We start from the raw sequence: 25868 nt of genomic DNA on the forward strand, positions 1-25868 counted from the left end.
TAATTCTACAAGGTTGTACTGCTGCATCTTAACTCATTATTGCCAATAGAATGACACAAACATTTAAGTACTTCATTTATGTTCCCTTGTATACCTACCTTTCCATAGATTTCATTGATTGTTATGTGGACAAATATGGATGCTTCTGTCAGTCCCTCTAAGTAAACATGACGATAGCCTAATAAAATGAGAAAACAGAGTAACAAAGAATCAGCGCTCTGTATTTTATGTTCAGTTAGCCAAGCCTGTCCATATGTCTTTTGCAATTATACAGCACATATACAGTAACTGAAAAATGTTTATTAATAATAATGTCACCTTCCATAACATCTTCTATCTGAGAACCTCAAGTGGCTTCACAAACATTAATGAGTTTAGCCTTACAACCCTCTAGTTCAGTGTTTCCCAAATGGTTTTCCACGGAATCATGGGGTTCCACAAAGTAAAAAGAAGCCTTCCATGAGAAAATTCCATTATAACAGCTGACTCCTCTGAGGCTGCCTGCCCTGCCACCACTGAAAGAGTAGAACTAAATTTAATTGGTTTCATGGCTGGCAGGGTGGTGGGAGGGATCTGGCCATTAAACCAACTGAATTTAATTCCATTATTTCAGCAGTGGTAGAGCAGGGAGCTAGAGAGAGTCCCTCGCTTGCCCCACTGTCTAAGCGACCACATCACTCTGGTGGGCATGGCTCAGCTCACTCACACAAGCAGGAATACATGGCAGCCCGGCACAGGCTTTCCAGCCAGCACCACGGAGGAGTTAGTCCTGGGAGGCAGTTTGGGGCTCAGATGGGTTAATCCTGCTGATAGAGGGGCAGGTTTGGGTGAGAGGGGTTAATCCTAGGGCTGGGGAGGGCAGGTTTGGGGCTGAGAGGGGTTACGCCTGGGGATGGAGGGTGGGTTTGCGGGATGGGGTAAATCTTAGGGATGGGGGCTGGATTTGGGAGCTGATGGAGGTAAAGACTGGAGCTGGGGGGATGGGTTTGAGGGCCAATGGTGGTAGAGCCTGGGAATGGGGTTCTGCAAAAATCTTTCTAGTTTAAAAGGGTTCCATGGCCAAATATAATTAGGAAACACTGAACTAGTTCTAAGTAGTATTGGACTCTATTTTACAGGTGAGGAGACAGACACAGACACTGAGATTTTCAAAACCCAGTGGAATTGGGCATCTAAATGCCTGCTGTAGCTTTCAGGATTCTCCTTACCCACAAATATTGAGCAACTTGACTAAAGTCACCCAGGAGGCCTGTGGAAGAGCTGTGCATAGAACACAGCAGTTCTCACATTCAGTTCTATGCTTCAACTACAAAGCTGTCCTGCTTCCTATTTCCAACTAAATATCAAAGTCAAGTGAATGAGTGGAACTAACCAGGAACAAGACTACTGAAGGCCACAGTTCTTTGTCCAACAAAATCTCGACCAATAGGATCATGGTCCCAAACAAGAAATCGAACCAAAGCTATTTCAGGCATGTGAATGGTAAAGGTGAGAGTTTCCTCCCAAACAGGGTTAAATCCTATGGGACAAACAGAAAAGAAAGTCAGGAAAATACAGCAGCAGAAGATGCTGTTGTCATTGTCTGTGAAACACAACCAGAGGTAAGGGAAACAGTCACTTGGATAGCTCTGACATACAAGTGAATGCACATTATTTCCCAGAAATAGTACAATCTAGCAGACAAAAAATGAAGACACTGCAACAAAGCTATTTTCATTTCCTAAGTAGAAGCTTAGACTTGTGGCTACTACGTTGGAATGTGAAGCAGGTGCAGAGAATGGAGTCAAGAGAGTAGTTAGTGATGCAGTCTGAGTCTATTACAATGCAAAATGCAGCACTGTGGTGCACCTATGCAGCTGTATGAAGAGATACATATACCAAAAAATGGTTAGTATCTCTAGCAACTTTTTCAAACAATTGCTCAGAGATGGTCTAGAAGAGTGACTGTGGCTTGAATAGCTCATAGTATGCTCTTTCTGACTATGTTAACTGCCTAATTAAGGACCAGATCCAGTCTTCCTGGACGCACACCAGGTAATAACTTACCCTGGAAACTATCCAACTGTAATCACTTTGGGTACCATCACCGGTGTTAGTATTCAATGGGACTACCATTACTGTTTTACTTAACATGACATAAGAATGGCAGAGTCCATCCCAAAGAGGATAATTGAATAACCATTGGCCATCATGGATGTAGAGGCCCTTTACACCAATATCCCACATGAAGGTGGACTTCAAGCTGTTAGGAACATTATCCCTAATAAGACCGAGGCACAAATGGTGGCAGAGCTTGGTGACGTTGTCCTCACCCACAACTATTTCAGATTTGAGGACAATTTATACCTTCATATCAGTGGCACTGCTATGGGCACCGCATGGCCCCACAATATGCCAACATTTTTATGGCTGGCCTGGAACAACACTTCCTCAGCTCTCGTCCCCTAGCACCCCTCCCGTACATTGAAGACATCTTCATCATCTGGACCCATGGGAAAGAGAAAGAGGTTCTTGAAGAGTTCCACTGTGATTTCAACAGTTTCCACCCCACCATCAACCTCAGCCTGGACCGATCCATACAAGAGATCCACTTCCTGGACACTACTGTGCAAATAAGTGATGGTCACATAAATACCTCCCTATACGGGAAACCCATGGACTGCTATGCTTACCTACATGCCTCCAGCATCCACCCAAGGAACACTACATTATTCATTGTATACAGCCAGGCACTAAGGTTCAATCATATTTGCTCCAATCCCTCAGACAAACATCTACAAGACCTTCACCAAGCTTTCCTGAAACTATAATTCCCACCTAAGGAAATGAAGAAACAGATTGACAGAGCCAGGTGGGTACCCAGAAGCCACCTGCTACAAGACAAGCCCAACAAAGAAAACAAAAGAGCACCACTGGTCATCACATACAGCTCTCAGCTTAAGCCTCTCCAGTGCCTCATCAGTGATCTACAGCCTATCCTGGACACCGATCCTTCACTCTCACAGACCTTGGCTATAGACAGCCTGCCAACCTTAAACAAATTCTCACCAGCAATGATAGACCACTCCACAGTAACTCTAAACCGGAACCAATCCTCGCAACAAACCTCAGTACCAACTCTGCTCACATATCTACACCAGAGATATCATCACAAGATCTAATCATATCAACCACAACATCAGGGGCTCTTTGACCTGAACATCTACTAACACAATATATGCAATCATGTGCCAGCAATGCCGCACTGCAATCTACGTTGGCCAAACTGGACAGTCTCTATGTAAAAGAATAAATGGACATAAATCAGACATAGGAACGGTAACATTCAAAAACCTGTAGAAGAACACTTCAATCTCCCCAGATACTCAGTAACAGATTTAAAAGTAGCAGTCCTACTACAAAAAAATTTCAAACATAAACTCCAAAGAGAAACTACAGAGCTGCAATTCATATGCAAATTTGACACCATCAACCAAGGACTGAACAGAGACTGGGACTGGTTGGCCAATTACAAAAGCAGTTTCTCTGTTCTTGATATTCATACATCCACATTAGCTACCGATAATGGGCCCCACCCTCCCTGACTAAACTGATTTGATTTCTCCTCTGTTCACGTTCACAACTCCACATTAACTGCTGATAATGGGCCATATCCACCCTGACTGAACAGACCTTGTCAGCTCTGGCTGTCCCCTTGACTGAGACTCTCTCTTTAAACCCTCCTCTGAACCCCCAACCCCCCACTCATGCATCTGACAAAGTGGGTCTTTGCCCACGAAAGCTTATGTTCCAAAATATCTGTTAGTCTATAAGGTGCCACAGGACTTCTTGTTGTTTTTAAAGATACAGACTAACTCAGCTACCCCTCTGATGCATGATAATCATTGGAAAGAGACTTACACATGGATGTAGCAGTGGAGAACAGACTAAAGCATCCAGGGCCTAATTCCTACAGGCACCGTTGCCTTTTTGTAGCAGTAAAGCAGTGTTACATGCAAACTGTGCACTTGTGCAGCCACTCAGAAGAGAATAAAGTGCTGCCCAGCTGATTAGCAGAACTATGCTTTTTGTCTGTTTGGGGTATATGGGGTGTCCAGGGAGGGGTAGCACCTCTGGTGTGGGGACTTGTCGTGTCTCTTCAGGGGCAGTTTGAGCACCTTTGGTCCCCACCCGGCACCCAGCTCTCACCTGTGGCTCCAAGAAGCTGTAACATGCAGCAGCCACACCCTGATAAATCACTTCGACAGGCAGGCTAAACCAGGTGAGGGTAGCCGGCAGGTCTGAAACCTGAGGTGAGATAGGGAATTGCCTGTCCCAGCATGCAAGCTGGCCCCAGCGGATTGGACGATGGGATCAACAGCAAGATCCAACAACCAGGAAGGAGGTTCTGCAACGCTGTGTGGAGAGCGAAGGGCATGACAAGGCACCGAAGACGGCATGGCCATCCAATGTAGCCTAGGAAGTCCCAGCCGTGATGACTTTTCGTACCACTGGAACCAAGTCGAGGGAGTGGAACTGCTCCTGTGCAATGGCTTTTCTACTTTAAACATTCTCCCGCACAGGTTCTTTGCATATTCTCATCTTGTATTGTACTTGTAGACGTCATCATTGGACATGACGGACTATCTACAAGCTTTTTGTTTCTACAGGTAGTGCACATTCACACATGCACATAAAAATACTCTGCACATGCAGGGAACAACTCCACACATGGATGTAAAGAATTAGAAGGAACATTGGTAAAAGGCCCATAATGGGGGAGAAAACTGCCTCTGGAAACATCCTTGGGCAAGAGCAGAGCTGATAAAGTAGCTCTGTGCTAGTCTCCTCCATTCCCTTAGGTGTATGCCAGGAACCATTCAACAATCATTTATAATTCAATCTTAGCAAAAACTGTAGCGACGGCTAAAATCAGTCAGGAACTTTCATCCTGGCCTGTCACTAGAAGATAATTCTCAGTTTCATCAGGGATACAACAATATGGAAAATGGCCAGAATATCATGAAAATGAAATTTGGATAATCTTGCAAACTGGAGTTATAGAAATGGGATGAAATGTGTTAGTGAAAAGTGAAAGGACATACATGTTGGGACTCACAACAAGAATTTTTGCTACAAATGGGATTTGTTGGTTGGAAGTGACGGGATGAGAAAGACCAGTGTCTATTGGTTGACCGCATGACGATTAGATGCCAACCATGTGTTGTGGCCATAAAAAGGCTAACATTATCCTAGGAATGCATTAGGCAAAGTATTTCCAGTAGAAAAAGGGAAATGTTACTGCCTTTGTATGAAGTGTTGGTGAGACCTTATCTGGAGTACATCATGCAGTTTTGGTTTCCCCAGTTTAATAAAGAAGAATTCAAACTAAATTGAATGAATGACATAAGGCTGTTTTAGAGGTTTTCCCATGCTTAAGGATGGTCTAGATCATTGTTTCTCAACATTTTTTATAAAAGTACCCTTTTTTAAAAAAAAAATTATAAATATCCCCAGTACCAACAGTTTTCAGACACACAATTTCTTTTGTACCATGGCAACACGTTTGTTTAAACAACTTAATTGTAACTGGTTGGTTGGAAGAAATTGCCTATAGGCAATAAACCTGCCATAGTACTTATAATTGTGCAAAAAGGATAAATAAGAATAATTAGATTGACATCAAATAAGTCCAATATTTTTATTCATAAAAACATTGAAAAATATTAAGTTAATATACTGTCTGGAAAAGCTCTGAGCACCCCCACAGATACATGAACCTTTGGTTGAAAACCGCTAATCTAGACGGTGCTTGCTCCTGCCATCAGTGCAGGGGACTGGACTTAATTACACCTAGGCTGTGTCTACACTTATGAAAAACTTCAAAATGGCCATGCTAATGACCAATTGAAGAATACTAATGTGGCACTGAAATGAATGTTTAGCACCTCATTAGCATGCTGCCAACCACGGCACCTCAAAAGTGCCGCATTTTGCTTGTACACGCCTTGTCTACAAGGGGGTCCTTTTCGAAAAGACCCTACAAACATTGAAATCCCCTTACTCCGATCAGGAATTCCGATCAGGAATAAGGGAATTTTGATGTTTGTGTGGTCCTTTCTAAAAGGACCCCCATGCAGATGAGCCACACATGAGCGAAACATGGCACTTTCAAAGTGCTGTGGCCAGCGGCATGCTAGTAAGGCGCTGAATATTCATTTCAGTGCCTCATTAGTACTCTTTGATTTGGCCATTAGCATGGCCATTTTGAAGTTTTTCCTAAGTGTAGACATAGCACTAGAGGTCCCTTCCAGTTCTATGATTCTATGAAACTGGAACAGATGCAGAGAAAGGCCACTGCGAGGATCAAAGGAATGGAAGACCTGCCTGATAAAAAGAGACTTGGGGAGCTTGACTTATTTAGCCTAACAAAAGGAAGCCTGGGGGGAGCTATGATTGCTCTTCATGAATATAGTAGAGAGAGATAGAGGAGTTGTTTATTGTAAGGGCTAATGTTTGACAAAAAGACTAACTGTTCTTCAAGAAGTTTAGGTCTGAAACTAGATAAAGGTTTCTATCAGAGGAGTAAACTAACTGGATCCCATAACACGATTGTTACTGAAGTGTGGACAATTCTGAGTCTAACCAGTTCCTAGCATGGTTTGGCTGGCCAATATGGTTATAGCAAACCACACTTGAATAAAACAAAAAAGAAGTCAAGTAGCACTTTAAAGACTAACAAAATATTTTATTAGGCGATGAGCTTTCGTGGAACAGACCCACTTCTTCAGATCATAGCCTTACCAGAACAGACTCAATATTGAGGGCACAGAGAACCAAAAATAGTTATCAAGGCGGACAAATGAGGAAAAAAAATTATCAAGGTGAACAAATCAGAGAGTAGAGGGGCAGAAGGGGTGGGAGTCAAGAATTAGATTAAGCCAAGTGTGCAAATGAGCCCTTATAATGTCCCAGAAAATACTTGAATAACTGTGTTACGTAGCCAAAACTACAGCCCAGTTTGACCCCACTGATAATGGTTGACTAAACCATATTTGTGTGTCTAAGCATGGAAGTTCAATTGTGCTTTTTTCACCTTTGAAGAAATTTGGGCTAAACACCACTTCAGCAGAAGCAGTTTCTAACAGTCCTTTGTCAAACCACATCAGCAATGGCCAGCTGAAGACAAATTTGTTGGAACTAATGTTAAACATAATTCCTTAACGTGATTAAAACACCTTTGTAGGTGAGACTAAAACCAAATGAGGAAAAAGTCCAGGCAATCCCAGCAAAAGTAGCAGGTTAGCAGTTTTCACCCCAAGATTCCACAGTTCTCCTCTGCACTGATCTGGCTGTATCTTTTTTATTATTTGAACATATGGTTGCATTTCAAATTAAGGGTACAATTATAAATAACTTATAAAGGGTTAATAAATGATTATTAGATGTAATAAGCATATTATAGACATAAGGAGTATGTTTTAAAGATGGTTCTAAATACATCAGAAAAGGTTGTTTTTAGATATTAGACAGATATTTAGATACCCTACTTTTAAACAACTTTTTGAGACCTGTTTATAAAAAATTGATAAACATTCTTTTAATACAAAGTGTGACCACAGAATATTGTGTTCATCATATTTTGTATTTCTGGTACATTATTCAAGGTATCTCTACTCATACATAATTATTCCATAATTTACTATAGAAATTTACTTACCGTTGTCATCAACCACTCTGGTCTGGTCTTTACAGCAATCTACAGGTAATCCAATAATTTCCACCTCGACAAAAGGATCTATTATCTATTTTTAAAAAACCAACAATTTAAAAGCAACTCATTATATATAGCAACTCGTCCTATATATATAAAGGATCATTTTCTATTAGACTTTCACATAAATGCACATTTGAATGCTAAAACCACTGGCTAATGTGACTTTCCTAGTAGCATGATTATGGGAAATGCCACAGCTGACTACAGGATGATGTATGTTTCATCAGTGTGACAGTGGAACATACAGCTAGGTAGGGTAAATTTTCAGATCAGTGCTAACAGCAGAAGAAATAGTAGCCAGCAGACTACATAAGACTGCACAGGTTGCGGAAAAAATCCACATCTAATGTGAAAATCCTAAGCATCTGAAAATGACTGTCATCTCCTGATTGAGGAGAAAACCTTTTTTTTAAGACAAATGCTGCCATGTCACTCCCAGGCATTTCTATGCTCATTATAGTGGAAAGAATTATTTACTGTCACTCAAACTACTTTACCTCTCCTCTGTCTCCTAATACTGAATCTGGAGGCTTAGGTAGTTGCTGCCCACTGATGACTTTGAGAATGAGCTGCTTTTTAGGGTTGGCAGGAAGTGGATCCCCAGAGTAAGGGTTGAATGTACCTAAGATTTACAGAGAGTGAGGAAAAAAAAAACCTTTTAATGGTAGAAATCCTATATAGGAGAAAAAAACAGAACTTCTGCCTTCCCAAATGCATAGAATAAGTAACATACTATAATCACATACCACTTCTGTGGCCAAAATTCAGCCAGGTAAGCAGTGAATGAGGTTGAGGACTTTTTAGGAACCAACAGTGCTACTTATTGTACATCCAAACTTCACTCAACTAAATTCATGAAAGTCATATTGACTTCAAGGAAGTATGGACTCTTCCTGGGAGTAAGGGTTTGCTGAACTGGGTTTCCTATCTATTACATAATTTCTATAAGTGCAGAAGGCTCATTCAAGGCCCTCTAATTCCATAGGCCCCATTTTACAAGAATGATCCTGTTGGCTCCAGGGTTAAACTGGCTTAAAGAAATAATGTGTTTTTAAAATGCTGGTGGCAAAACTGAACCCTACACCAATAGAAGTGTATTCACTGTATGAGCATAAGGATCACTGACTCCAGTTCCAGAACCCCAGGGACACCCACTGATTTCAGTGCTAGATCTGGCACTGAAAGCTCAGAGTTATGTGGTGGTGAGCAATGTCACCTCCCAAGTTGCTTAGCTGCTCTACACTTCATAGGAGTGACCCAGCATATGACAAGACTGGGCACTAATAACTTATCTAGATTAATTCTGAGAACCCATACTGGGATATCTACATATTCAGAGTTGGCAGCAAATTTTGATGAAAGCCAACACTGTAAATGCACCTTTTATTAAACATATAGAAAGTCAGATGCATACCAAGTTAATTGTTTTGCGTGTTTGTCTAAAAGATCCCACACAGGTTTTAATTCCTTGTTCAAGTGCAGATGTTTAGCTCTAAATGCAAAATAGTGACAGACAGACTTCGAAGTAATTTAACAAAAGAACTGACAATAATAAATGTGTTGTGCGGCATTACCTTTGCACATCTGCTGAGGTTTGAGGACATACCCACAGTTGCCATTCACTCTGAACTTTGCCTGATTTAGCTGCATCATGCGCCCATCAGACTGGTAGTTTAATGCCACTGTTACATTAGGAAATGTAGAAATCATTGGTAAATACAACTGTGATTTGCACGTAACATAAGTGCATTGGAGCACATGACATATATAATAGACACCTACCCATCTGGCAACCAGCATTCCAGTATGGTGTGGGATTGAAATTGCTGGAGTCAATCCGATATGCAGACGGATAGATTCTGGTGAGCTGTTTCTGGTTGTAAAGCATAAACTGTTCATATTTCTGCTGCACTATTGGATGGGCCCTTGTTTCACTGAACGATAACACATTTCCCATAGTCCCTACATGTTTATAGTTTAAAAAAAAAAACAAGGATGACAACAACTGTGAGACAAATTGCTATATTGACATTTCAGTTACATTGGCATATATCTACAGTAATTAGGGCTGATATCAGTGGAGTTAGTCTAGATTCACAAAGCTGGGTGATGTTCAACCTTCTAAGCTACAACCAAAGAATAAACTAGGCAATTCAGGCTCCGCAATGTTGTGCTGTCTCTGGAGTCAGACAAGTACATGAATGAGGAATCAGGAATGGAACTCTGGCTGGCAGGTTGGATTTATGTGTGGGGGTTGTGGATCCCCACAAAGGCTGATTATATAGAAAAACACCACCTTGCTATTGTGCACTTTTTGTCACCTTGCCCTGCCTCATCTCCCAGTGTCTCCACTAGGCCTTTCCTCTACAGGGGCTTGTCCAAGAGCTGGAATGGGATAGGATAGACTGTGGCACTACACTTCCATTTGCAGGACTGTCCCTTGCTCAGTCTCCTGCTTTCCAAGCATATGTGGAGGGGAAAAAAAGACAGGAGTTGGCACTAAATGAAAGGAAATATGTGGAAAGTCCCAGCCAGAACTGTTTCTGGGAAGCACTAAGGGACTTGGACAATGGCAGCATGGCTAAAACCTTCCTGACGTCTTGTAGCCAGGACAGAATAATCAGCTCAGCCCCACAGGAGGTCATCCTCTTCCTCTGTGGACCTGAGGATGCACTTCCCATGGGATCCCGCAGATCCATGGGAGTGGAACTCCTGTGCAGTCCGCAGCCCTCTAAATTCATTCCACTAGAGGAAATATTTTCATGAAAGCTTGGGTTCTCCAAGGGAGGGTTGTTAGGGGCCCACACCATTACCATGATTCTCACCTTTGCCTACGTCAGTAGCTATTGTCTTGCATTGCTACATAGCTTGTCTCTATAGTTGAAGCGATTTTGAATGTAGGTCCATAATTCTTTGGACAGCATTTTTAAAGCAGAAATAACCCTTGTCACGTGCATTTGTTTTCTTACATTCCACATAAAGACACAGATACTCTAAAGCGCCCCTGAGTTGTAGCGGTCAACTTTAGATATTTAAAGCTGCTCATTGGCATCATTCATCTTTGCTTTTATTACTTTTCTGGGAGAGCTGAAAAGGCCAGTAGAAATTACTACAGAAATTAAGGAATGTTTGCAGCTAATAGAAAAGCATTTATGTTCCTTTAAAGGACAAAGTTTTTATTTTCAACACTTAGAAGCCGAGAAGTTAATCAAAAAGATTAGACCTATGATCCAGAGCTAGACCTCTGACAGCAGCCAGTACCAGATTCGTCAGAGAAAGGTGCCAAAAGCTTGTGATACTGACTGTGGTATAATAGGCTCATTGGACAAGTTTGTTATAAGCTCTATTATAACAAGTTTGTTATAAGCTCTATTAGTTAGTTATCTTGTGCCCATAATCATGAAGGTCAAGTTCCCCTATCTTATTGTTTGGCCTATTGTTGAAACTGTGGATGTTCTTATTACTCATATGAAATTTTAATCCTAGTAACTATCATACTCAGCTCTTAGCCTCCATGATATCTTGTGGCAATGAGTTCCTCTAGTTTATTAAGCAACCTGTAAAGTCGTATTTTCTTTCTTCAGTTTTATATGCATTGTCTTCCGGTGTCACCAGACGTACACTATGACTTGTTTTATGTGAAAGGGAAAAAGCTGCAGCACCCAATCTACCACCTATATATGAAGTACATGTCTATGTATTAATTTTCTCTCCAAAGAGAGCTAATCTTTCTAATCTTTCCTTAATGCAGAAATCTTTCATCTAAGCATTTTTGTCATCCTCACCTGCAACCTGTTGTTTTTTCTGATCTACAGTGACCAGATCTAAGCACAGTATTCTAGGTGAAGCTGCCCCAAAGTGGGAAACTCTAAAGGGGCCTGGTTTTCAGAATATGCTAAGCATTCAGCATCTGAAATCAGACCCGAAATAACAGGTCACTTTTCTATTTATTTCCCTAAACACCTCAGCAATGCCTTTATCCTCCTTAATTGATCCATTTACTCACTGGTAGTCTGCAACTCCACATGTTGCCATAGAATTTCTTGTTTGTTTTTACAGCTTTGGCCATCTGCTCTTCAAATTCCATCTTAGTCCCATCAATTTCCATTTTACCTTGTCTAGCAAAACAACAGTAAGCTCTTTGGGGGTAGAGACCATATGTAGCTCTACACAGCATCTAGCATAATGATTCCATGAGGGGTCTCAGGGTACTACATAATATTAATATTAAATAATAGTAGCACACTGTTATGCTTAAAGCTAAAATAAAGCTCATAATACAGTGAAACCATGACAGTTCCTCCTGGAACAGTCTGCATTCCCAAAATTAGACAGACAAATTAAACTCACAAAGAAACTGAAAAAACATAGCAGAACACATTTCCCTGGAAAAGAAAAGGAAGTTGTTACATCATCTTTCTCCCCAAATAAAGATAGGTTACCAGAACCTGGTCAAATTTTAAAAGATCTCTGAAAAAGAAGAAACTTGAAACCAGAGCCTTGTGTCCCATCAAAATATGTGACCGAGTGAAACAAAAGCACTTATATAAATAAAATCTACACCCACAATCTCACCATCATCTACTATATCTTGGGCTGCCACTGAGTTTGTGTACACCACTAAATCAGACAGAGCTCGGCACAACTTCATTGTTTTTCTCCGACGGCCCAACCTGTTGAATAACATTATACATTTAAAAAGCAGATTTTAATTTTAAAGCGTAAAAATTACTTAAATCTCTTTTCTGCAATTCTGTCCTTTTTGCAACTTAAAAAACCAGAAAACCCAAACCACTGATGAGTACTTTCATATGTATTTATTCTATGCTAACTTAGCTGTTTCCAAACTGCAACATGAGTTTAAATAGCAAGAAGTAAAAGAAAAATAGGATTGCTAAACAGGATTTTGAGCAGTCTCTATGATTATGGTTCATTCCAAGCCCTTGATTTCTCTCTCTCTCTCTTTCTCTCTCTCTTAGCAAAAAATGTCAGCAAAATGAACATTTAAAAAGCAATAAATGCAAACTTGAAGATGTATTTATTCCATTTTCTGCTATGATGAACTAGAAGAGGCTATGATGTGCTTTTATTTAGTCTACCCTCATGTAAAATTGACTCCAGCTTCTTTTCACTAGCAAAGTATTTCTGCAACATTTATATTCAATTTAAGAGTAATTACAGTTAAAATTCCATTGAAACACCATGTAACTGAGTGTTGGGATTTTATAGTTAGCACAAATACATTTCAGTAATGCAGGTAACACAAAAGACTAGCTCTTGAGAACAGACTTAGATCACATAAAGCATAGTAGGGACATTTAACGCAAAATGTCTCTAGTTTTTAATTAAGTGAAAAACTCTGGGGATTTCTGACCTGTACAACTGTCCAGTTTCCTTTCCAGAAGAATTTTGCTGACCTTCTTCATCATCAGATGCGCTATGAGATTTGGGCCTTGATTTGACAGCTTTCTGTTGGGGAAATCAATGAATCCATCTGCCATGTAAATCCACAGTGCTTTATTGACATTAAATGGAGCTTACAGTGCCCCTAAGGTGCACAATGTGACCTGACTGGTATTTTATATATCTCATTTCTACAACGTCTCTGGTTTTGAGTCAAAACATGCAATGGCCATCCTCTTACATTCTCAGTGTAAGGCATTAGAGAACACAGAGCTACATTCTTGCTGGCCCCAATGCAGATACAGCATAAGAGATGACCAAGCTTGGATCTTTGGGGATCAGCATTTGTGCCCTGATCTTTTTTCTCATAAAATCCAGGTTCTTCACAGCCCTCCGGTTCTCCATGGATTAAATAGCAGTGTGGCAATATTAGCATCAGCCATGTAAATCCCACTTCATCCTTCAACCTGCTATCACCTCAAGCCCCTCTTCACTTGCACTACACTTTTGGTACAAATATTTTGCATTTGTGCTTTTGCAAAGACTAAGGAGAGAACAGATTACAGCTGGGGGATAAAAATGAGGGGAGCCAACATTTGGCCTGTAATAAAACCAAAACCATGATTGCTGTTTCCATTAACCTAATACTGGTCCTATTGGGTTTCTCCTATACCATAGTTTATTTAATAACAGCAAAAGAACTTCAATAGACAGTAACACAAATGGAAAATGCATTGCTTCCAGCTATGACTTCTGTACCGTTTATAAGGGGAGATTAACAAATGTGTTCTCAAAGCACTCAACAGTCTCTGGGCAAAATTTTCAAACATCTCAAACTTTCTGTTTTATTAACCCTGCAGCATAAGAGAGCATCACAAGAGTCTGATTCCAAATAATACACAATGAAATTTCTATCTACAATAAAAAGCCTAACATTTCAAATGTATTCTTTTCAGAAGCATCTCCCTTTTAAATAGCAATAATGATTGCCCACTCTAGTTTTTGTGTTTCTGACAAGCAGGCAGTTTACTGAGAATATCACTTCTACAGCAAAGAATCCGCAGCCGTTGATTTAAATATTCTCACATATTCAATGACATTATGACTGAACCTCAAAAAGCTGTTTAATTTCCTCTCTCAGTATATTAGTATAAGGTGGCAACTGTATTAAGTGAGAAGCCCTTTTCCTTTCTCTCATAGATTAATCCCACTACACTCCATCCGAACTTCGCAGATTTTATTACATTTAATATGGCACGCTCATAATGACCATAACTAAGTTTAACCAGCTATCCTCAGTGCTGAAAAAGAATGATTATCTCTTTTAGACATTATTTATATTGCCTAGTCTTAAAATCTAGTGCCCTGGGAACTGGACTTCTGAATTCCACTCATAGCTCTGTCAGTGACTCATTGAGGCCACGTCTACACGTGCACGCTACTTCGAAGTAGCGGCGCCAACTTCGAAATAGCGCCCGTCACGGCTACTCATGTTGGGCGCTATTTTGAAGTTGAAATCGATGTTAGGTGGCGAGACGTCGAAGTCGCTAACCCCATGAGGGGATAGGAATAGCGCCCTACTTCGAAGTTGAACGTCGAAGTAGGGCACATGTAGACGATCTGCATCCCACAACATTGAAATAGCGGGATCCGCCATGGCGGCCATCAGCTGAGGGGTTGAGAGACGCTCTCTCTCCAGCCCCTGCGGGGCTCTATGGTCATCGTGTGCAGCAGCCCTTAAGCTATTTTGATGTAGCATGCACGTGTAGACGTAGCCTGAGTGAACTGAATGTAGTTACTTAACCTTGATTTCCAAAGTTCCACATTTTCAAAGCATTTACATTCAATACACTTAAGGAAGTATCCTGATTTTCACAGGGGTTATGCACACATAGCTTCCAATTATGCTGCTTATTTGGGAGCCTAAATTTAGATTTAGGTGGGTAAAGATACTAATGTCCCAGTCCATCCATTTGCATAACTCAAAGTTGCTTTAAGAAAAATGTGAAACATTTTAAGTTACAATCTGTCAAATGCATATATTCTACTTTGAGCATGTATCATTCTTGTATGTGAAATTAGAAACATGAAGTGTAAACCTGTATTATTGATCTAAGCCTTCTACTGAAAGCCATTAGTAGTACTTAAGAAAACCTAATGGCCTCGTGCTTAAGCCAATGATTTGTAAATGGCTTTGTATTTCCTGTAAACCCAAACTGTGGTTGGTGCTACAAAGACATATGACCATGCCACCTAGTGCTGGAATCCATCTTGAACCTGATATTTTTCCATGGGGATGGAGGTGTTAAACAAGGGATTTCCATCCTGGGGAATATCTATTTAAGGAATGGAAACCAGGCAGCCTTTGGTCTTCAGCTGGCTTTTGAAATTGCCTCCTCACTTTAAGAGGATACACGTGAAGAAACCAGAAAACAAAGAACTCTAAAAAGCTGTAGATCCAGGCCAGAGAAAAAGATCAATCCTGTCTTTAAGGACTTCACCTGGAACAAGGTGAGTAATATTCTTTGAAACAATTATCCTCAGGCTGTGTCTACACCACAAAATAACTTCCAAGTTGCTTACTTCGAAGTACAACTTCCAAGTACTTACTTCCAAGTAACAGACTTTGAAGTTCAGCATCTACACACATCCTACTTAGAAGTTAAATTTCGAAGTAGGGCACTACTCCATTCCAGGGAATGGAGTCAGGACTTCAAAGTTGGGCTCCCTCTACTTCAAAGTGTAACTTTGAAGTCAGGGGAAATGTGTATAGATGCTCTGCAGGCTACTTTGAAGTAGCCCCTAATTTCAAAGTTAACTGTGAAGTTAGTTCCTAGTGTAGATACACCCTCAGTGTATTAGCATTAACTGACACTTTATTTTGGCTTAGTAACATTTTTGTTCTCTTCGGGTTTTTTTGGCAATCTCTTAAATCCTACTTTTTCAACTTAAAATCTCTTTTTGATTATCAAGCCCAATGTAAATAACTGTTACTGGGGGCAGCGGGGGCGGGGCAGAGTAACTACTGTGCATGTCTCAGTTTCACTGATAAGGCCTACCTTATGAGCCTTCTCCATGTAGAACCTCTATACAGAGTAAGATGGATTTATCTGGTGATTTGGTCATTTTGGGGGGGGTTGTATTCCTAGGTGTTATCAATGGCTGTACAGCTGAGCCCTTTCAGACATGAGCTAGTTCAGCATCTTCGTTGCTCTTCTGGGGGTAGCTGTTACCCCAACTCTGTGCTTTGGCTGCGGGAGACCAGAGCTTCTGGCCCAGCAGGACAGGGTAGGGGGGGAGGTCGAAGAGCATGTAGACTAGGCTCAGTCATATGATCAGCATATCAGGTGACAGTCCCAAGGGGGCCTCTGTGATCAAAGCCATCACAACTAATATCTGAAGATGTGGACCTCAGTCACCCTGTGCCTCAGTTTAGCCTCTTTCACAGTGTATCCACTTAAAGTTACCCAACACACCGTTTTGGTGAGATAATTAACTTATATCTCCTTGGAGTTTTGAGATTCTCAGTGGGAGATCTTCACACATGTGAAGAATATACTACAGGTTACACCTCCCCTATCCAGCATGCTCAGGACCTGCTAGGTCCCAAACAAAAGAATTTGCTGGACAAGAGAAGGGCCAGGGCTTCTATACCCGGACAACCCTGAGCTCCAGGGCTGAGGCAGCCGTAGCCTTCAGCCTCCCTTCCCATGACTCTGGCCCAGCCCAGACTCCACAGGGGTTTTCCTGGGGATTCAACCAGCCCCTGCCCACCCCACCTCCCCCAGCTGCCAAGGGCTGCCAGGGAGCTTTGGTGCTGCCGTGGGGCAGGTGGAGGTTCTGGCTCCCAGCCTCATGCTGCTGTAGAGGAGGCAGAGGCTCCAGCTCCCCACCCCACTGGACTCCTGCACCGGCCCAGAACTCTCTCATCCTGGAACAGCCCTGGTCCAGCTAGACAAGAGAGTACTGGATATGAGAGGTGCAACCTGTACCATGTATTGTTCTAAGCAACCTTTTGGCTGCAAGCATGGAAAATGACAGTATTCTACGGATTAAGTTATTTTAAGTCTTTCTGGGTCTATATGTAATAGTCATTAAAATACTACTACCCTGCCTTATTTATTTCAGCACAGATATGAAGTTGATAGGGCATCCAAATGGCTATTAGAATAATTAGTTGAAGTAACTAAACTTAACACACTTTCCATGCCTCAGTGCAGATAGTAATTTCAGTTTTTTAGCAACTGATTTCTTTATCTGACATCCCAGTACAAACCATGTCTTCTCTCAATAGTGTTTAGGGGATTCTAATGTCCATTAGCATATATGTTACTTGCACAAATCACCTGTCATTGAACAAATAGACTTCCTTATTGCTCACCTTTTAGTTTCCTGAAAGATAGAGATTATGAACACCTGGATTTAGTCAAAGAAAGAACAACAACAACTGGTGCAAATTTAGGATCTAATTACAAAAAGGGGGCTTGATGAATTTTTTCATTATACCACTTCCACAACAGTGTAACTTCACTGATTTCATTTGAACGAAACCCCAGCATGACTAAATGGAGTTATGCTGACATAAAACGGGTATAATAAATTAAAGCATCAGACCATGCAATTCCACAAAAATTCCAATATTATGTGAAATGTAATTAAAAGCTATGAAAAATTACACTTCTACAATACAAAAGAATAGGGCCCCTCCAGGGGCATCGAGTAACCTATTTATTAACCCTCAGACAAACAACAGATATGAAGCACTACAGTTCCACCTACCTTGTGCTTCCCAAAGTTGCCCATTAATGAGCGGCTATGGGATTTCTTTCCACTCTCTTTTGTGTCTTGGTTCTGTGCAAACAAAAGTGCATAATGAACATGTATTTCAAGTCAGCCCAGAAAGTGTCTTTTTGTTATTTTTTAAGTATGCTATCATCGTTAAAGAGATGTATTTGTCAACCTAATATGCATTATTCTATGTGACACCGCTATTAAGATAATGTTACATGGAAGAGTAAAATTGAAAGTGAAGCTGTTGAAGTCTAAATACATATACACTTAGCTTTGGATGTAAATTTAAACCTGCGTTTGTAATAGAGGATTTTTCTTCTTTTTATACTATTAGGGTGTGTCTACACATGCACAGTATTTCAAAAAGACCGGCCCTCTTCTGAAAAAGCGAAGGGAGCATCTACACATGCCATGCACTCTTTCAATTTGAAATCAAAGGAACGCAGCCGAGACATCAAATGCTGAACCCCAATCCCATACGGGAAGAGCGTCACCCGTCGAAAAACAACATTGAAAGAAGACACATGTAGACACACCATGGCCCACTCTTTCGAAAGAGGAGTCCTCCATGATGGCGCCCAGCCTGAGCACGGAGATGCCCTGCCCCGCCAAGCGGAGCTCTATGACCTGTGTGTGCGGCCGCTCTTAAAGCCTCACAGACCCAGAAACCCCGTAGCAGGAAGCTGAGAGCAGGCAAGCTGCAAAAGCACAAGCCCCAGGCAGCACGTCCTCTCAGCCGCCCCCGACAACAGTGACAGGCACATGGCCAGTGCCCAGCAGTCTCCCGAGCCCCAGGGCCCGCCCGCAGAGCCCCCACAGGGCTCCCAGGGGTCTGTCCCAGAAAAAAAGAAAAGGGACCCCTCCTGGATGAACCACGAACTCAGAGACCTCCTGGGCCTCTGGAGGGAAGAGGAGGTCCTCTGGGAGATGGGGGTAAAGCGGAGGAATGCTGCTGCCTTCGCCCACCTTGCCCGGGGACTGACCAGCCAAGGCCACCCAGAGTGGAACCTGGAGCAAGTCCAGAGCAAAGTTAAAGAGCTCCAGATGGGCTATGCCCAGGTCCGGGAAGAGTCCAGGCACTCAGGGGCAGGCCCCTCCACCTGCCCCTTCTATAGGGAGCTCCACAGCATCCTGGGGCCCTGGGACAGCTCCCCACTGAAAATGGTCCTGGACAGCTCAGCAGACCAGCCTGAGCCAGAGGAGCTGCAGGAGCCAGGACCAGGCAGCCCAAGCCAGGGGGCAGACACCACCCGCAACTGGTCCAGCGAGTGGAGAGACATCATAATCAACATCCCCTCACAGTTATCCAGCCGGGCCATGGGGAGCCAGCTGTCCCCGGAGACCCTTGAGATCCCCCCCCAGTTAGTGCACAATGGGGCCAGCACCTGGTGGGCAGGGCAGGGGTGGCACCCCTGCCAGTGGACTGGGTGCAGGCCCAGAGGCCCACGGCCACACACCCCAGCTGGCCACAGCCCCGAACACGCCCTCTGCACCTGCCAGTGCCACCCAGCACCCAGACCTGTGGACAGTTCCAGGCACCCAGTTGCCCAGTAGGACGCCCGTGGGCCAGCCCACACCCAGGGGGAAGCCCGTGTGCACTTGACACCACAGGGATGCCGTGCCCACCGTGGCCAGGCCCCGCTCCCTTCTTTCAAAACAGCTCTCGTACACGTGTGGACGCTCTCTTTCAAAATAATGGGACGGGGTCTTCGAAAGAGTGGGTCGGAACTGAGATCTGCCTTTGCCTTGTGGTCGTGTTCTTTCAAAAGACGGTATATCAATTTCTGAATTTCGATTTTGCTCTTTCCATGGTGGGCTCCCATGTAGACACAGCCTTAATCACTTGTCAACCTCTGATGATAGGGAAAATATACAAGAGGTAACCCAATGGCATTTTAAACCTTAGTGAAGACCAAAAAACAAGAACAGAAGGAGATAGTCTTTCTCATAAGTGCATTTTGATGATGGGAAATCAGTCAGACCACCTTTATTCAGGCAAGCTGATGAACCCTCATTTTACAGATTGAATGTGACAGAGGCCACATTAATGATTCAAATAAATGAGATTCTAAATTTCTCTCAGCTTTTCTTTTAATAGACAAAAGTATGCTTTTCTTTCCCCCCCAAAAGCCATTTTCCTATCTAGTGATATTACTTCATCATCAATTGTTTGCTCTGAACAGAAAAGGAATCATGTAAGGTCCATTCAGGAATTACTGGATTCAGAAGTACACCATACAAATATACGTTTCCACTGTAGAAGGTCACATCATGGTCTACAGCAGTAGCAGGTCACTAAGGCTACATCTACACGTGAAGCCAACATCGAAATAGCTTATTTCGATGTAGCAACATCGAAATAGGCTATTTCGATGAGTAACGTCTACATGTCCTCCAGGGCTGGCAACGTTGATGTTCAACTTCGACGTTGCGCGGCACCACATTGAAATAGGCGCTGCGAGGGAACGTCTACACGCCAAAGTAGCACACATCGAAATAAGGGTGCCAGGAACAGCTGCAGACAGGGTCACAGGGCGGACTCAACAGCAAGCCGCTCCCTTAAAGGACCCTCCCAGACACAGTTGCACTAAACAACACAAGATCCACAGAGCTGACAACTGGTTGCAGACCCTGTGCCTGCAGCATGGATCCCCAACTGCCGCAGCAGCAGCCAGAAGCCCTGGGCTAAGGGCTGCTGCCCACGGTGACCATAGAGCCCCGCAGGGGCTGGAGAGAGAGCATCTCTCAACCCCTCAGCTGATGGCCGCCATGGCGGACCCCGCTATTTCGAAGTTGCGGGACGCGCAACGACTACACGGTCCCTACTTCGACGTTGAACGTCGAAGTAGGGCGCTATTCCTATCCCCTCATGGGGTTAGCGACTTCGACGTCTCGCCGCCTAACGTCGAAGTTAACTTCGAAATAGTGCCCGGCGCGTGTAGCCATGATGGGCGCTATTTCGAAGTTAGTGCCGCTACTTCGAAGTAGCGTGCATGTGTAGACACGGCTCAGGTGAGTGAAAACTTGTTTTTTTATTTTGTGCATTTCTAAATCAGTTGCTCTGCCACGCACAGCACTACAGAGGACTAAATTATTCTTGTTAAAACGTGCAAGTCGAGAGTTGGTCTGTTCTCATACATAAGTAAATCAGGACTCACTAAACTGAAATCACTGAATTACAGATACGCAAAAATGATGGGCTTGAGTTTTCCTTCTGTCTCAGCAGTTTGTCACTATATACAGTTCTGCAAAGTGAATGAAAAGGGGGCATAAAATCTTACCACCAGTGTGAGTACATAAATATGATAGTGTCATTTTACAACCACAATTCATGCACTTTGCATATGCAGAGGTGGAAAGTAACGAAGTAGAAATACATTACTCAAGTATGTTTTCCCCCCATATTTGTACTTCACTCAAGTAATTTATTTTTGTGATGCTTTGACTTTTACGCCGGTTGTTTTAAAAGAAAATATTGTTTCTCGCTATGTCTAGCTATTAGTTGATACTTTCATCATGCCACTGACACTTGCACAAGCTAGCATTCTGATTGGCTAAAGCACAGCCACCTGCACAAAGCATCCAATCATCATTTCATTCACAGACAGTATCTACACATGGCTGGGGGGGGCACCCCAAGCCTCGCAGGCCAGATCCAGCATGTGGGGGAGAAGAACCTTGGTGATACGCGCTGCCACTAACCCTCCTCAGGGCTGGGGGAATACAGTGCTGGAAACTGCTCTTGGGAGGGTTTCCCCACTGCTCCTATTGGACAGATTTTGGCCAACAGGAGCAGCAGAGGGTGGTACCTGGGAGTGGTAGGGAGCACAGAGTCAGGTAAGCACTTCTCCACTGCCCTCATGGCCAGTCCCTGCACCCCCAACCCTCTCCCTCGCCCCCCTTCCACCCAGTTCTCCCAGCCCCGGTCAGCTCCTGCACTCCCCTCCCACCCACCTCTCCCACTTCATGTCTGCTCCTGAACTTCTCCTGGCTCTTGCACCTTCCCCCGGCCAGACACCCCAGCCCCAGCTCACTCCTGCACCCACCTAGCCAGACCTCCACTCCCAGACTGCTCCAGGACCCTACCTCCCACCCATACTAGGGATGTAAAATCCCATTTACTTGGTTAACCAGTTAAATGCTAAGTTTTACCAGTTAACTGAATAAATAAGGGGGGAAGGAGGCTGGGGTGCCCCTGCTTGCAGCGTGCTAGGGACTAGGGCTGCTCTGGCCCGGGTGGAGCACCCTGCCTTTGGCACTGCTGCAATTGAGGGCACTCCAATGTAGCCAGAACAACCTCCATCCGTAGCAGCCCAGCCTGGGAGTGCTCCCACCTGACCAGAGCAGCTCCCATCTATGGTGGCCCAGGTGTGCAGCAGGGCAGGGTGCTCCAACTGGGCCAGAGCAGTCCCTGTCCTCGGTTGTCCTGGGCATACTGTGGGCAGTGGTATTCCAGCTGGGCTGAAGCAGCCCCAGTCCAAGCACACCCCCAGCAATCTGTAATTTCTGTAATTTGACTCCTGTATTCGATTTGGTCACACTTAAGCTTTATAAACAAAAGCTGTGACTATATTTAAATTCCAGATTTGAAATATAATATATAGTGCATATGTGTGTATACAGTATATAAAACACACACGTGTGTGGGTGCATAACTGGTTAGATAACTGTTCACAGAGAGTAGTTATCAATGTTTCACAGTCATGCTGAAGGAATAACAAATGGGGTTCCATAAGGGTCAGTTCTGGGGCCAGTTTTGTTCAAGATCTTCATCAATGATTTAGATAATGCCATGGAGAGTATGCTCATCAAGTTTGCAGATTATAATAAGCTGGGAGGGTTTGCAAGTGCTCTGGAGGATAGAGTCAGAATTCAAAATGATCTGGGCAAACTGGAGAAATGGTCAGAGCAAAAACAGCTCAATAAGGACAAATACAAAGTCCTCCACATAGGGAGGAACAATCTGTTTCACACATACAAAAAGGGACAGGACTCCCTAGGAAGGAGTACTGTGGAAAAGGATCTAGCGGTCAGAGTGGACCACAAGCGAAGTATGAGTCAACAGTGTGACACTGGCAAAAAAGGCTAATGTGATTCTAGGAGGCATTAACAGGAGTGTAGTGAGCACGACATGAGAAGTCATTCTTCCGTTCTACTCAGCGCTCATTAGGCCTCAATTAGAGTATTGTGCCCAGTTCTGAGCAGCATATTTCAGGAAAGGTGTGGAAAAATTGGACAGGGTCCAGAGAAGAGCAACTAAAATGATTAAAGGTCTAGAAAATATGACCTATGAGGGAAGATTAAAAGAATTGGGTGTTTGTTTAATTTGGAAAAGAGAAGGCTCAAAGGGGACATGACAGCAGCTTTCAAGTACCTAAAAGGGTGTTACAAGAAAGAATGAGATAAATTATTCTCATTGGCCTCTGAAGATAGCACAAGAAGCAATGGGCTTAAATTGCAGCAAGGGAGGTTTAGGTTGGACATTAGGAAAAAAATTCCTGTCAGAGTGATGAAGTACTAGAATCTGTTAATTGCTTGCGGTGGTTGTGGAATCTCCAGTCACTGGAGATATTTAAGAACAGATTGGATAAATATCCAATAGGGATGACATAAATGGTGCTTGGCCCTGCCATGAAGGCAGGGGACTGGATGATCTCTTGAGGTCCCTTCCAGTTCTAGTATTCTATGATTCTATGCCTCATGCACGCACACACACACACACGTGTGTGTGTACATACACATTGTATATATATGTATTCATATATATTTATGTATATTTGTATGTATAAAAAAGTGAAAAATAATGGTTTCCTATTATAACTCAGTTATTAACCATAGATTATCACAGGACGGCTACTTTTTACTTCTGGATACTTGAGTACAATTAAGCCACAACATACTTGTACTTTACTTAAATACATTTCCAGAATGATACTTCCACTTTTCCTTAAGTTACATTTTTTCAAAGTAGCAGTACTTTTACTCAACTGACTTTGGGGGGTACTTTTTCCACCACTGTCATGTGTACATGAAGACACAAGCTGCAAGGAAGGCACTGCCAAAATAGGTACCCAAAGTGAGATTAAAATCTGTTCAAACAGAAGTGTCCATTCTTTACATAAGCATAGCTGAGATCAGAACTTGCACATGGTTTCCTAAATCACAAAGAAAGTTCTTCAGTTAGCAACTCAATGGTTATAAGCAAATTCTAGGGCTTCTAAATGGTTAGGCAATTTATTACATAGTTCATTTTATTCAGGCTAAGCATTCTTGTACTTTATCTCATTTCTCAAGCAGCCTCTGAAACAATTATTAACCAGGTGAGTAGACAACACAATTGTTACATTATCTAGACTAGAGACTAATGTTTTTTATACATCCCAGTAATGGAGCCATTTGCAAGCAGTAGGTACAGATTTTAATGAGGTAGCAGCAGGTATGTGGTGTCCCTAAGTAAAAGGAAGAAATGAATCAGCATGATGACTCAGGATTTGATTTGGAATCATAAAGAATGTAATCCAGATGGAGGAAAAAAATCCTGCAGCATTTGGCAGTGCAGGTGAGGGAGGCATTAAGAGCTCCAAAAAAATTGGACGGGTGCAGAGTTTGCTAGTCCAATAGGGTTTCACTTGTATGGAAACATCCCTTGACACATCAGTTTGATGATCACTGGTGGCATCCAGATTTGTTGTTGGAAAAACACATACCTCATATGTCTGAAGAGCTGAAGAGAAACGTAAAGATATTGAAAAATATTCTCCCAACATTTCACAATGTGGATCAAAATAGTTCCAGATATTAAGTGTGCAGCTATGGGATGTATTTTTAAGTACCAAAATTTGTTGAAGGCATTAGAAATTTTTCTTGGCTCCAGACAAGTTTGCTAATTGGATGCATCATTTTCATACACTTATTTCTAGTTTAAGTTGCAAAGTGTATATAGAAGAAACTCGTAGGAGACTTATATTTAGATAACAATAGGTCAATTGAAAGTGTCCAATCTGCAAAGTCAAACGACCAAGACCTATGAATTTACTGGAAAGAGAACACACTGAGCTGTGTGTCTAATCGCAGTCTGAGGCAGCTGGTAACTCGTGAAGGCTAATAAATAAAATTGTTGGTCTTTAAGGTGCAAGAGGACTGCTTGCTTTTGTGAAACTACAGACTAGCAAGACTACCCCTCTGAGACTATAGAGCAGACATGGAAATTGGACTTTCAAAAAAATCACATTTGACTGCATTTGGTCTCTGCATGGGTCTTTCACATCACAAAGGAAAAAGAAAAAAAAACCAAAAATCTGGTTTGAAAAAATCCCAAAAATTGAACTCAAAGGTAAATGCAATTCTTCAAACCCCTTTCAGTTCATATTTTAAAAAGCGACTAGACATCAGGTTGATGGTGTTCTTCGAGGAATGTGACTAAAATTACACAATCTGCCCTCTGTCTGTCCTACACTGCGATACCCCAGGAATGACAAAGCAAAGGTGGCTTTCTGCCTGCTACCGTTGTACCTTTGGGCTGCTGTGCTGAGCTGGAGCAAGCCTAGGCTCTTGGCCCAAATTAGAGCACCTCAGGAGCTGCCCCAATTCTTAATGGCTTTGAACAGCTCTCTATGAGTCGTCTACTGTCCAGAGGATTGTAGTGCAGAAGTACAGTGGACTCCAGTTATACTGCTTCATTTTCCCTCCCTGTCCCTGTGACTTTCTGTCATGTATGCCCCTACAGTCAGTCCTTCAAAGCAGCAAGTGATATAGGACAATTATATTGGCTCTATGCCTCCCAAGAAATGACTCTTTCTGGCCCACCACTGAATTACTCCCTCAGGAGAGTTAAACCTGTTTTGAGGTCCCTTTTTTATGACTCATCACAGACTCAGGGCCAGTGTTTTATGGCCTATCTAGGAACAAAATGTAGATT

General features: G+C 42.6%; 1 protein-coding gene across 1 annotated transcript in view; it reads right to left on the bottom strand.

Moving 5' to 3' along the window:
* PLCH1 (phospholipase C eta 1) overlaps positions 1 to 25868 on the bottom strand; it is a 161247-nt gene that overhangs the window by 10499 nt on the left and 124880 nt on the right. Inside the window, exons 13-21 of the mRNA XM_075003959.1 lie at positions 17939 to 18010; positions 13131 to 13225; positions 12332 to 12429; positions 9539 to 9718; positions 9331 to 9438; positions 8254 to 8378; positions 7700 to 7784; positions 1373 to 1519; positions 99 to 178 (exon numbers count right to left, since the gene is read on the bottom strand). Coding sequence (XP_074860060.1) covers positions 99 to 178; positions 1373 to 1519; positions 7700 to 7784; positions 8254 to 8378; positions 9331 to 9438; positions 9539 to 9718; positions 12332 to 12429; positions 13131 to 13225; positions 17939 to 18010 — 990 coding nt within the window. The remainder of the gene's footprint in view (positions 1 to 98; positions 179 to 1372; positions 1520 to 7699; positions 7785 to 8253; positions 8379 to 9330; positions 9439 to 9538; positions 9719 to 12331; positions 12430 to 13130; positions 13226 to 17938; positions 18011 to 25868) is intronic.

Source organism: Carettochelys insculpta, chromosome 10 (assembly GCF_033958435.1).
Source record: "Carettochelys insculpta isolate YL-2023 chromosome 10, ASM3395843v1, whole genome shotgun sequence".
NCBI classification, from domain to species: domain Eukaryota; kingdom Metazoa; phylum Chordata; order Testudines; family Carettochelyidae; genus Carettochelys; species Carettochelys insculpta.